This window comes from Equus asinus, chromosome 25 (genome assembly GCF_041296235.1).
Source record: "Equus asinus isolate D_3611 breed Donkey chromosome 25, EquAss-T2T_v2, whole genome shotgun sequence".
Taxonomy (NCBI): Eukaryota; Metazoa; Chordata; class Mammalia; order Perissodactyla; family Equidae; genus Equus; species Equus asinus.
In genome coordinates, this window is record NC_091814.1 from 36,972,248 (window position 1) to 36,986,773 (window position 14,526).

Consider the following 14,526-nt stretch of genomic DNA (forward strand, 5'->3'; position numbering starts at 1 on the left):
CTCATCCAGATTCATCATAAGAAGGATGCTTCAATGGCTATGTCTGTTAGGTGTTCTGGAAGGGAGAGTAGCAATGTATAGGATATGTATTTTCATTCCAAACCAAGACTATTTGAAGACAATAGCTTGAAATAGTTCTACCAGCTGTGTCTTAAGTGATTCCCACATAAACCCACCTAGCACATAGAAGAATCTCGATAAATGTGTTTTGAGTGGATTCAAGACATTGCTTCTAGCCCTCCATGAGTCATTTTTCCTTGGATATTGTAGACAATGTCTACCTTAAAACCTTGATGCCATACTTCTCCTTGCCCACCACACTATCGGTTGATTGGGTTTCAGTGCAGGGCTCTCCATTTGTTCCTCTTAAATTTCATCTGATAAGATTTAGCTTGTTGTAACATATAAAAAAACTCATCTGTCAAAATCTGAGCTTTTAGGGGTTTATAAACTTAATATGTCAGTGGATTGATGCCAAAAACAAATCCTAAAGTAATATTAAAATGCATCGAAGGATATAGAATCCACGACAAGGAGGTAATAAGCTTACTCCAGTAGAGAAATCACTTGTCTCCTAAATCCTATTTGAAATTTTACTGATCTTTTAAGATTTAACCTAAAAGTCAATTCTCCATGAAAATTTCCCTAATTACCCTACTTTTAATGAATAGCCCTCACAGCAATTTGTATATACAGTTGTCCCTTGGTATCTGTGGGGGGATTGGTTCCAGGACCCCACCCTCCCCCCTTCAGATACAAAAATCTGAAGATGCTCAAGTCCCTTAGTTGGCCCTCCATATCCACTGGTTCCACATCCGTGATACAGAGGGCCACCTGCACATAATTTAAAACATTTGTTATTTCATGAGTTTTATTTTCTTTCTATCTTTCACTAGTTTGTAAACTCTTTGAAACAAGAATCCGGGTTCATGCATTTTGGTATCTGTCTTAGATGAAGTTAGCTAGAAAAAGAGACTGAGATGAAGGTTGTTGTGTAAGTAATAAGATGGAGTACTCCTTGGTGAGCCAGTAAGGGAGAGAAGAAAGCAGGATAACCCAGGAAGAGAAGCTAGATAAAGGAATGCATTTAGTTGAAATCTCAGCCTGATCCCAGGGAGAATTCTGGAGTGGGAACAGCATCAGAGACTCCTCCCATCTTCAGAGAAGGAAGGCAGCCTTTTGCAGCTCCAGTTAGTTGTTGGTTGAAGGCTTCTCCCCCAGGAGGCAGTCGTGACAGCCCAAGCATATCATCAGCTGAGGGCAATTCTCCAGAGAAGGATGCAGCTATGGGCTTTTAGCAGCTAACACTCACAGCAGCTGGGGGATGGGTGCCCTGACCAGGCAAAGGGCATCTGGGAAGACCACCAACAGCGCTTGCTACAGTTTCCCTCCAGAACCAAGAATGACATCTTACTCACATTGGGGTACAATGAGTGTCTACTGATCTGCATTTTTCAAAGAGTTCAACCAAAAGAGCAACTTTTCTATTCACCCAAATTTTTATTATTGGCTATTACTTATTTTTCCCTTACGTTTATGCAGCCAATGGCGGCATTAATTGGATTCGCAATTTTGTATTAAAGTAATAGGAGGAACACAAAAATCACTAGAATATCATAAAGCTCTATCCCTTAAAATATTTGATGAAAGCAATTTTATAGAATCTTTAGCCTGTGATTTATTTCTTTGGCTTTTATTTAATATACAAAAGGTAGGATTTGCATTGATCAGCTTTAAAAAAAGTTAAAAGAAGAAAACATGGATCTGAAAAGGGAGCCACTCATGTAAACTTCTTTAATTTTCTGAGAATCCTCCAACTGAGATCCCACTGCCAAAAATTTTAAGTAATATTAACATTTTGAAACAGTGCCAAGCTCACAGAAAAGTTGTAGGTAGAATTTGAAGAGATGTTTTTCTTTGGTGAGCCATTTGAAAGTAGCTTGCTAACATGATGTCCCAACACCACAAAATTTTAATGTGTGTTGACTGTAAATAAGGATAATCTTCTAAATAACCACAATACAATAATCAAAATCAGGACATTAACATTAGTACATAACTGCAATCGAGCCCTCAAAACTCATTGAATCCAGTCATCCTGATGACATCCTTTAGCATAAGAATTCAGGTCAGAACCACACGTTACTTCAGTTGTCTTGTCTCTACTCGTCTTCAGTCCAGAACACCTCCTTAGTCTTTCCTGGATTTCCCTGACCTTAACAATTTTGCATATTGCAGACAATTATACTTGGAATTTCCCTCACTTTGAGCTAGCCTGATATTTGTTCATGAATAGATTCGGGTGGTGCACCTTTGACGGGACTATCACGGAAGCGATGCCGTGTTCCTCTCACTGCATCCCTTCAGGTGGCAGGATTTGTTTGTCCTCTTAAGGATGATATTCATTTTGATTACTTAGCCTGACAAGTTTTTCCACTGTAAAGTTACTCTTTTTCCCTTTGTAATTAATAAGTATTTTTGTAAAAGGGCATACTTTAAGATGATGTAAATATCTGCTTCCTTATTAAACTATTAACTTATTTATCTGTTCATCAAGATAGAGTCATGGTTTCCTGTATTATTCAATGAGTCACAATCTGTTACTATCATTATATGTCTTAATGCTCAGTTTCCCCAAAAGAGCCATTGGAGTCTCTTCAAGCTGGATTTGATGTCTTTTTGACATATTCCTGTCATTCTTTGGGCACTTCCTTGCTTTCTGGCAAAATAAAATGGTCGTTTTTTTACTTTTCTCATCCTAGTCCTGGAATCAGCCACTTCTCCAAGAAGCCTAGGTTTCTTTTAGTAAATAATGGGGTTTAAAAGCCAAGATGTGGGCACCAGGCGTGCTCCTTGCTCCTGGGGTGTTCTGATCCTAGGCCTTCTCACTAACAAACCTAGGGAATATATATATATCTCTCCACGAGTTCATATTGATACTTTCAATTTCAATCCAACACCCCCCCCCAGCACCCCGAGAATACATTCTGGTTTTCTTCATTTCCATATTTATAACTCCATTCTCAGTGATAAACCTGGTTTCCGTTATATTTAATGTATTTAATTATTTGATCAATCTCCCTGTGTATAACCCATCTACATCGTCAGTGCCACCCACTTCCTCTGCCCGGGTGCCCTCCTGACACTGCTCAGGTTGTGTTGTCCTACTTGGATTCATTGTGGCTCCATGACCACCACCACCCCTGCCTACCTATCTCTGCCCCACCTAATGGCTCTAAGATCAAATAGTTTAGGAAAGAAAGGGAGGGGAGGGGAAAAAGAAGAAGGAGAGACACTATGGCCAAAAATTTTATGAATCTTTTCAATATTACAACAAAACTATTTGTGTCTAAAATCTCATCTTTCAGAAGAAATGAAATATATTATGTATATATGTATACACACACACGCTAACTTTTATCTTGATTTTTTTATTACTTGCCAAAAAAGTAACCTGAAATTGGTCAGACTGAACATGGATGAAGCAAAGTAGTGCTCGTGTCATGGGCATGAACAGGCCAACAGGAAAGGTGTGCTTATGTCAAAAGGCAAAGAGCTCAGCCCAAGTTACTGGGGCCTGTTGATGGTTTGGGGGAGGACCAAGAGGACATCTCACTTATCAGTCATTCATTGAAACAAAGGAAGAATGAAAAAATAAGTTTATAGGTTTAATTTGCCATCAAGATGTGTTGCCATCAAATTGGCAACATCGAATTAGTCAAGGAGCCTCTGTTACATTGCAGCTACGAAACAAAAAGCATGTGAACAAAGGGAAAGCAAGCGCCCTACAGCGTTCCAACTTTATAGTTACTAGTCTTTAAAACATTCATCTGATTAGTTTTTAAGAAGTGCTACAGATTTGTGATATAAAGGCCACAAGGTCAAGGGCATAGGACTGTGGCTGACATTAACTCTGGTAACCTCGGGCAAATCTCTTAACTTCTCTGGTCTTGCTATTTGATAGGGGTATTTTGAAGGACAAATTAAATATAAATACTCTTGCCATGTTTTGAATAAGTGAAAATTAAATTTTTAGACCTCCCACTCTGCTCTGGGTACACTGGTCTCTTCCCTGTTCCTGAAATATGCTTGGTGCTCCACCTCAGAGCTTTTGCACTTGCTGTTCCCTCTGTCAGGAATGCTCTTCCCTTGAATATCCACAGGTCCTGCTCCCTCAGCCCCTTCCCATCTTTACTCTGATGTCACCGTCTTATTACGATCTTCCTCAGGACCCCATTTAAAATTGTACACCCCCCCCCCCAAACTTCCCACCTCCTCCCTTCCCTTTAATTTTCTCTTAACACTTATCACTAACATTCTGGAAACACGTGTCTTTTTTATTGCTGGTCACCTCCACTAGAATGTAAGGTCCTTAAGGGCAGGCACTCTTGTCAGTTCTGTCCCCTGCTGTATCCCCAGGTCCGACAACATGCCTGATGGCCTGGAGTGGGCACTCATTTGTCACATGCATAAATCAACCAACGAAAGAATGAACTTTTAAGTGTTCCCTTCTTCTTTAATAATGTTTTTTGTCTTTCCTCACAGGTGGAAATATAAATGAAAGAGCAGAGAAAAAAAAGGCAAATGAATAGAGAGCTTAAAGAAAAGTAATTCAAAAACTAAGAATGAGGAAGCCCTTATATTTGTAACGCCAAGTCTGAACTTAGCAGTTCAATGGGAACTGAAGCCACAGTCGTGCAATACAGACAGACTGCGCCTAAAGCAAGACTTGCAGATACAGCCCTTGCCATTCTTCTGGATTTTTCTCTGAGGCGCTCCCTGGTGCATAAACAGTCCAACATAATGTCAGCAAAGTAAAATGTTAAACTAGAAGGGCTTACATTTTTTTCTACGTGCTGAATAAATATACACCATTTGCTCAACAAATTATGTGGACTTTCTCTTTTAAGAAAAATAACCATGATTTAAAATGGCAAGTTCCACATTTGAGTTTAGGATTAAGTACTTCTGTGTTTGAAAGCCATGAATCTGAGAATCTTTCACGGCAACAGTGAAGTCAATATCTCATTAAGAATAATAACAAAAACTCAGTTGCTATCTCATGCTAATTTGCATATAGATTTATTTCATATATGTACGAAATGTATATATAAATAAAAAATAGTGTTGTCTCATGACATGAATAAATCGAGTCAGTGAATAACAGTCACACACAATGCAAAATCTTACTTATCGAGACTGAACTGTTACATATTGTACAAAGGAACCACATTTTTAAAAAGAGGACACATAAGACAGTTGCTGAGGAATGTCTAAAAAATACAGTATATGTCCCCACATTTGCATCAGGAAATTCATACTGACAGAAAATGCAGCTGAGGATATTTTTTATCATCATTTGTCAACCTAACAAACTTCTAAGGGTATTATTCTCATGCAGCTAAAGAACTGCACCTTGGTGTATTAGCCAGTCTCTTATGATCAGTACTAATATCTGTACTGTGCTCTTCAATCCAGTTGTCATGGAATTTCAAACTGTCTCAGCATCAGAAATTGCTGCCCTTTCCAGTACACAAACTATGCTGTGGGTTTGTTTAGAAACTCCTTGTTGAAGAATCTTCTTGCCTCAACATTACTGAGGGAAACAGAGCAACGAGACGGATTCTGCCTTCTATATTCAATGCTTTCAACGATGGCATTCTTAATCACCTGCAAATGGAGGCAAAAGATGGATAATTAGTGGTGCTCCGAACTCATTTAATCATTGGTTTGGTCAAAACAAAACTCCAATTAATATTTTTATCATACTACTCCTTTTGAAATAGAGAAATCTCTGAGTCATGCATGTGTATATTTAATTCAACATCCCACCATTACACTCTTGTTAAGCTTCTATCCAGACACTCTTCCTTTTCCCCCCAGAGAAAGAACTATTCAGGGAGTGTTCCAGACTTTGTGCTGATAAAATTGGGAATAAAATATTTGTAACATGGTAAATTTGTCTTCATTCTGTCCTTCATGGGGGAAGGTGATAAGAGGGAAGAAACAAGTAATGACTAAATCTAGAATTTATGCTCTTTACAGTTAATGGAAAAGTGGAAATGAGGGGCCAGATGGAAATAAAAGACTTTCCCCAAGTCTAATGCAGAGAGAAGGCATTGCTGAAGAATTGACGTACTTCCTCAGCTAAACAGACAGTTATAAAACATGGATGTCCTCTATCTAGAAAACACCATGCTTTGTGATTTTATTGATGATGGCTATATTTTATTCAGAATAATCTTTATATATACTCAAATTAATGGTGACTATAACCTCTAAGAATTGCTATTGCAGTTATGTATTGTTTCTGGTAAGAAGTTAACCTGGTTAGGAACTTTTGGGAAGAAGAGAAATTTGGAATTTGGTTGAAGCAGTTGCTGTGGAGCAATGGGAACGAGCTTTGGAAGAGAGGCCTGGGTGGTAATCTTGCCTCTGATGCCATTTTGAAACCCTGTTAAAATCAAGAAGACTCCGTTCCCCAGGACAGGACTACAGGATTTCATCTAATGACCAATGAGATAGAAGTTTCAGGGCACAGAGGCAAGTCACAGGGATATTCCACAGTTCCCTTTATTCTCTATCCCAGGGGTTAAGCAACACGAAAGTATTACACACATGCTTTTCAGCACTCTGCCATGGCTAGGAAAACTTGGCAAGTCTGAGCAGTTTACGACCCCACGGTCCCCTCCCGCCCAGAGCTGGTGTGGCCCCTTGGCCATGGAGATGTGTGCACAAAGGAGTTTTCCCATCTCACTGAGCAAGGCAGGTTCAAGGCCTAGAGGAGAGAGGTGTGTGACCTGGGTGGTGCTCACACGCGATTCATACTCTGTGACTTTGTCAGGCCCAATGGGCAGGCCTCTCTATTCTTCAGTGCTAACTTTAAACAAGAAGCAGTGATATTCTGGAAAGAGGGATTTATCATAGGAATGTTATGTATTTATCATAGGATTTATCTGCTCTATGATTTTTTTCTTTTATATATATATATATAATTGTCTTCTGGGAAAAATGGGCTCAAATGTTACTGAATCTTTTAGGTAAAGCAGATTTGCTGACCGCTTTTTTCCCATGAGTAAGGGAAACATAATTAATTCCCTGTGACAGAAGAAGCTTCAGGCCAATGCAGAAGACCTTGATCAATGACCTGGCCAAGGGCTGCCAGGCACAATCACTTCTTGGCTATGTGAGATCAAGGGAAATCAGCTTAAATCCTTGAGCCTGTTTCCTCTTTTTAAAAATGGGAATAGTAATACTAATTTTGGCTTTTGTAGGGATTGGAGATCATTTATATAAAGGACTTTGCACAATGCCTGGCACATAGGGAATATTCCATAAGTAGCATGTACGTATTGTTGTTGTTATTTTTAAACGGAACATACATGAGGAAATTTAGGAACTTTAAATAGATGCGAGGCTATAAAGTTTACTAGAAATAAACACACCATGCATAGCCAATGGTGGGCTTATTAAATGGTAAAAGTCAGCAAATCTATTCTGCTATCAGACGTCTCCTGCTACATCTTCTTTTAATAATCTCCCTGCCTTTCTGGAGATCACGTCAGCAAGTTTATCAGCTGCTTTCTCCTTCACCATAGCAGCGTGAGACACATCAACTCTATTGCAGAGAAGTAACCAAGTAAAATAAAAATCAATGATTTACTTTCCAAACACCAAAAAGTTTTAAAATATAAAAGACCACAGGGGAAATTATACTGATAATAACTGCTGTCCATTCCTTTATAACGAACTCATGAGCCCCAAAACTCAGCAATATCAGTAACATAAACTAGTGGATTTACAATAATTCGGCCTTGGCAGTTGTTTCTAGTAAACAGGTCATTCTTATAAAAGAAAATGAATATTTACATCTGCAACTCTGAAAAACCCAAATCATATGCAATTAGAACGTGCAAGCAGAACCACTAGGTGGCAGAAGAACGCTATGAAACATTAACCTGGTTTTTCAGATTACCGCAGAAAATACCCAAGTGCCGTGATTTCTAATCCTGTGATATAAACAGAAGAGGCTAAACTCAGCACTGTATCGGTCACTGAATTCAAACCTTCCAGCATGATACACGGTACAACTAGATATATCCAGAAAGGCAAGATGTCAAATTTGAATCTTCCTGTTTTGAAAATTACATTAGTAATCTTAAATAGTGTTTACATCCAATTTCCTCTTTCGTTTCCCCCTGAAATTCACTGAGATTCCACATCCTTTCTGTCACTGCTATCCCTGTGATAGCCCTCATATCGCAACCTTCTCCACCCCCACTGGCCCTCCCTAAATCTGACCTATGTCATCTTCCACTTGCGCCATTCAAGAGCCTCCCAATTGTTGATCCAGATCCCTTCAATCTGGGGCAACAAAAGCAGAGAATAAGAAAAGAAAACACGCAAAATGTGGATCTCCTCCCCTCCAAAAAGGAACAAATTGAGAGATGTGAGATTGTAAGCAATCCACAAGCAAATATTGAGTTCCCACAGTAGAAAATTTTAAGTGAGCCCAAGAGGAAGTTATAGTACATTTTGAGAGAGATAAAAATTACAAATATAGAAGGCTACAAGAAGATATTCTGGTCTAAATTACCGTGAATTTGTTGGCTGTCTGCCTTCCCAAGAAAAATCGAAGTGTCATGAAAGCAGGGACCCTATTAGGCATGTCATTTTTGATCTCAGCACTTAAACCCGGAAGAGGCACAATAAATATTGGTAAAATTAATGAACACACAGGAGGTGCTCATTGGAGGTTGGAATAAACAGGATAAAGTTCAAGTCATGGGGACAATGAGACTTGAGTTGAGTTGAAGGACAGGCAGGATTTTATAAGTGGAGAGGCAAGACTGGGCATTCGCAGTAGAGGGATAATCTTATGAAAAGGCTAAAGATAGAATGTCATGGCATGTGGAGGAAACATCTGGAAACCAGCCTGGCTGGAAAGGGAGCTGTGTTTGGGGAATACTTGGGAATAAAGCTGCTGGGGAGATAGATGGTTCAAAAGTGAGGAAAGAGCGAGAAAAAAACCTGTGGCCCCAGCTCAGCTCCTCGCATCACTGTGTGACTTCCAGCAAGCTGCTGAACAACCATGACTCAGTTCCCTCACATATAATAAAAATCTGACCTCATAGGCTAGTTTGAGCATTCGATATTTGAGGGGGATGTGGTTGGCTTACATTAAGCACTCAAAAGTTCTCGTCGTTCTTTTTGTTTTGTGCCTTGTTGTATCCTTAGTTCCTAAAATCGTGCCTGGCACAGTAGATACTCAATAAATACGTGTTGAATTAATGAATAAATAAGATGAAGAGAGATTACAGGCAGCATGAAAGGTAGATGAATTTGGGCCTAATACATTAGGCCATGATACATAATAATCCTCTAAATTATTTTTAAAAAGAAAAAAACTTTAACTTGTACTGAGACGCTCTTATCATGATGAAGTATCAATAAATTAAGTACCAGTACTTCTGCATATGTGCTTTTCCTCATTTAACATCTAGTATTTAACACTTTATAGAATTGTTTGAGAAAGAATTTGAAAAGCTCATTATTATGCATCATCGGCATATGCTGAATAAACTGACACATAACAGGTCCTTAGAATATGCCTATCGAGTTAACAAATCAGTGAGTGGGTCTGCATAACAGTACATTTTCCTGTGATAGCTAGATCAACAAGGTGCTGGAAGAGAGATCTCGGAAGGTGTATCTCCTCCAGATCAAAGCAGCGGTTTGTGAGTAGAGCTTGTGGCCACACCACCTGACCAAACATACATTGCATAGAGATTCTACGGGGTCAGGGACTCTGCCTCCAACCAACAGACAGACCTTGTCTCCTGACGCTTCCTCCTATGACATTAAACTCTTGAACAGTTTCAGCCAGTAAGTCAATGACATTTCAAAAATCATCCATGAAAATTTTATTGCATATTTATTTTAGGTGCTGGGCATTGTGATCAGTATCTAGAGGACACAAGGTAAGTAAGACAAGTCATTGCTTTTAAAGGGTTTAAATTTACACCTAAAAGTAGAAGATAATATGACACGGATAATTATTATCATTATCATATTAGCTGCTTCAATTTATTGAGCTTCTCTTGCATGCCAAGCCCTCAAATTATATTATTTTACTTAATCCTCATTCTGAGCCTATAAAATATGTATCATTGTTCCCCCTTACAAATGAGGAAAGGTTGAAATTTGGAAAGGTTAACCAACATTCCCAAGGTCACCCAGCCAAGAGGCTGAAAGGATTTGAACACCCAGTTTGGTGTGACTCCAAAGCCTGCGCATTTCCCGTATACCTCATGTCCACCAGTCTAAATCACCAAATGTTAGGTTTCTGAAGAAAAAAAAAACAAGCCCAAACTCAGGAAATAACTTGTAAAAGCACTGAGGCAATGTTGAGTGAAAAGGAATTTTGGAGGATTGAGTAAGTGCAGAAATGTGGATACTAATGAGAAATGTAGGCTGTTGTCACAGAGCAAGCAGACGCAGAGCAGAGGCTCTCTATAGATGAACCGGAATTTAGTGTCAGCAAAGCAGGCCAGTGAGGCTTTCTGGGCAAAAAGAAGCAACAGAAGCATACAGCTGTCAGAGACACGGGGGCCTTTTCAGAGCAAAAATTTAAGTCAGAATGTGAATTGAGGATGAAAATTTGCCTCAAGCCACAGTAGTCATGGCTACAACGCTGAAAACTGCAGTTTCATTGTTATTTACTATCACTTACCAAGAAGCTTTGACTCTGATAGAATATGTTTTCTTGGTTAAAAGAAGAGGTGGGAGGGAGTCATCAAGAGAGAGGTAAAATGTCAGTGAAACTGGAAGTCTTACCTGGGTATGAGGTGCATATGCACACACGCACACACACACACATACAACCAAGAGTCACTTGAACACACATCTCAATGGCCATATAATTTAAGAGGAAACCTACATTCATTCATTCAAAAATATTTATTTACTGCCTAGGCTGCCATTACCTGTACAGACTTGTCTATATTCTTAACTCTGGGCATTTGCAAAGGTCTTGAGGTGTTTCCATCAAGGTACAGGACATAGACACGCATAGGTAAGGTTCCATTTATCGAGCAGCATCTGTCTGCAGCCCACTGTTCATACATCTCCTGAGTAAAGATTCCCTATGCCAGCATAACAGGTGCTGTTACACCTGTTTTGGAGATGGGGAAACTGAGGCCCAAAAAGTTTAAGTAGCTGTTCAAAGCTACACAAATGACCCATCTGAGATCTAAACATAATATAAAAGTCCATGACCTTCCTTCCACATGCCGTGCCAGACAGTTTCTTGGAAGCTATTAAGACCAGTTTAATTAAATGGTTTGTGAAAGATCAACATATGATGAACTGTAAATCAGGACAGTTATTTTCGGAATTCAGTCTAGTTTTGTTCAGGCTTTAACTTTTTCATCTACGTGTCAAACAAACTACTTTAAAGAATGTTTATAAAATATATAAATAGAACTACATCATTCTTTATAGCAAATAGCTTAGCAGGTTTTATATAAACCAGAACTGAAAACAATGAGAGAAATGTGGTTAAGTTACATATGTGGGCATATATATATGCACACACACACACACACATATATAATATATACATATATATCTATATATACACAGAGATAGCTATACATATGTGTGTGTGTGTATCCTTTTATTTTCCCAAGTCAAACAGGATATTTATCGATTCCTACAATCTATTTTTTTTTCCATTTGAGGACAACTCATCAAGTTTAACATATTTCATCTCAAGGAATACATAGTTTTGAGTTTATTGGCTTCAAACTGAACACACAGGATTACTCTGATATTACCCCTTAGTTCTCTTCTCTTTGAACAGAATGGGGTTCCATAAAGCTCAAGTGTACTTTGAGAATGTCTGCTCTCTTCCTATGAATCATAGAGTAAGATGTTGATTTTCTCTTAATATTCTTTAAATTTTCACCATCACCACAGAAACAATGTAGCCTACGGATTTCAGATGTCCATTGTTTGTAAGATAGCAGAAAAAAGGAATAAATATATTTAGGAAATGATATACGCTATAAATTTCAGTAAGCATAATTTACATGAACTATCACATATTATTCACAAATGAAGGCCGATGAGAAAACATTTTAGAGTTGCAGGAACTGAAGCTTATTGGAGAAAATTTCATATGTCCACAAAAATTAAAGACATTGATTAATAAACATATTAGGTTTAACTGTTGTAATTGCACACAATTGATCATCACTAGTCTCAGGCCAAATTAAATAAGCAAGTAAACTAGACGTGCCAGAATTCTATTAGCTCACGAGATCTAATTAAATCTCATATAAACAGAACACTCATTCATACACTGTGTGTTCTTTTGCACCATTCACACAGTCTCCAAAAAGACTGGCAAATCAGATACGATGCTTTTCCCTCTCCATTTAATTTCTTTCTCTCCTTTTCTTTTATCCTTTTTTTTTCTACCATGAAAAATCCAATTAGGCTAATGAACTTGGGCTTTCGTAGTTGATAATTTGTCAGACACTGATTTGGAACCACAAGCCAACATGATTCCAATTACACAACATTGTTTCTAAGTACTGAGTTAGAGACTAAAGAATTTCACTTAGAGACAAAAATCTTAGCAGTAGATATACTACTGACAGGAATGATTGATACTGAAGAGAATGACTTGTTTCTAAAATTTCTAAAGCATGATTAGGCTCACATGTGTGGTGATGGACTATAATTAGTTTTCGGGTGGTGAACATGACATAATCTACACAGAATTCGAAATATATTACAATGTACACCTGAAAGCTACATAATGTTATCACACAAGGTTACTGCAATAAAAAAAAAATTTTTTTAAGTTAAAAAAATAAACTTTCTAAAGCAAAGTATACTTGATATCTCAAGGGCTAAAATGGAGAGTCTGCTATTTTGGGTGTCATTCCCTAGTTCACAAAAATAAAGACATGTAAAAGCATGAGTGTATACACTAAAACTTGTGATATTTTTGCAGATTAATTACACTTCTGGGACATTCACTTTCCTACTCTTATATTTCCTTTTTAACATTTTTCTTCCTATTTATAACTTATTTTACCATATAATGAATACATTAGATACTTTGGGAAAGAAGCTGAGTATTAATCAATTCTTTCATCAAAAACAGTATAAAATGTGGGTTCTGCCAATTTGGAGGCATTACTTTTCTTATTTGTGAATTTTAGAGGGTTCTTCTGGAGATTAAGAAAACAATTCATGAAAAATAAAATGGTGCGGTTTGGGTGGTGTCATTCATAAACCTTATTTGTATTTTAAATTAAGTAAAAAGAGGTATTGCTATGTCCAGGTGATATGGAAGCATTTGACATCGTCAATGGTCATAGGAGATACTTACATCAATGTTGTTCAGGGTATTGAAGTGCATCAGATCGTGCAGCCTTTTGAATGCTTGATTTGGATATTGAAAGTTGAAGGTTGAAAATGGTGATTCTGGGTCATCAAAAATATCAAAATCAGCTATTTCTTTCTCTTCCTTAGTTTCTCTTGGAACACCTAAATATCAGAAGAGTCTCAAATAGTGTTATTTTGAAAACTACCAAATATCTCTAAAACCCAGGGAATAAAACACACATATAGTCATAAACACAACACTGGGAGCTCCCACAGGGGTCATGTAATCTGTACTATACACTGTTGGCCCCCACTCACATTCCCTGGGTTTGATCATTTCTGTGTGTCCTGACTGGGCAACTTCCAGTTGTCAGTACCTGCACCTCTCTCTGTGCCTAAGGACTTTCTAACTCTCTTTGCAACTTTGGGAGGCTGCCTTGCTCACTAGCAGGAGGCTGGAAATTCTGGTGAATAACATTCCACCTCAGGCAGCAGTCAATCAAAGACTGCAGGGAGTTAGGATATAAATACCCCAGCTCCCTTGCCTCTTGCTGTGTGAGTGAGAAGGATGACTCTGGAGCATAGGTTCTATTCCATTTTCTTAGTTTCCCAGTAGAATCAAGTTCTCCTCGTGGTAGAAGCTTACAAACACATCTTTGTTATCTGCCTTTCTTCCCTTTATCACTTTCTCGCTTCCTGTATGCCCTAGTTCAACCAAATAAACTATGTGCACTTGAATCCTCTTCTCAGAATCTGCTTCTGGGGGAATGCAAAGATGATAGAAAATTCTCTAGGTTTCAAGTACTCCACTGTTCAATAACTAAAAATGCCGGCCAATTCTTCCTTCTCTTGTGTTGAAGTATGACTCATGATACCCTCCACGCCTATTGTTCATTTCGCTGTCTTCCTCCGCCATCTAGAAAACATTTCTTTCTTCTTCATAGTCCCCCTCTCAAATCTGCCATGACTATTTTTTGTGTCTTTCCTTGAACAACTACATTTTCTGGTCCTAAAATAATATTATTTTTAGGACTGCAACACCCTGCCTGTCAACCTCTAGATCTCCTGTTGTTAATTAATATCTTCCAGGATACAGAAGAGTCCAGAGACTCCTCTGGAGGTGGT

General features: G+C 38.3%; 1 protein-coding gene across 6 annotated transcripts in view; it reads right to left on the minus strand.

The window, feature by feature from the left end:
* Nucleotides 1–5,066: 5,066 nt before the first annotated feature.
* Nucleotides 5,067–14,526, minus strand: part of PLA2G4A (phospholipase A2 group IVA) — a 149,297-nt gene continuing 139,837 nt past the window's right edge. For all 6 annotated transcript variants that reach the window (XM_014865783.3, XM_070497087.1, XM_014865785.3 and 3 more), the window contains 2 exons: nt 13,406–13,563; nt 5,067–5,670 (listed from right to left, as the gene is read on the minus strand). In XM_014865783.3, coding sequence (XP_014721269.1) covers nt 5,539–5,670; nt 13,406–13,563 — 290 coding nt within the window. In that variant the 3' untranslated portion in view covers nt 5,067–5,538. The remainder of the gene's footprint in view (nt 5,671–13,405; nt 13,564–14,526) is intronic.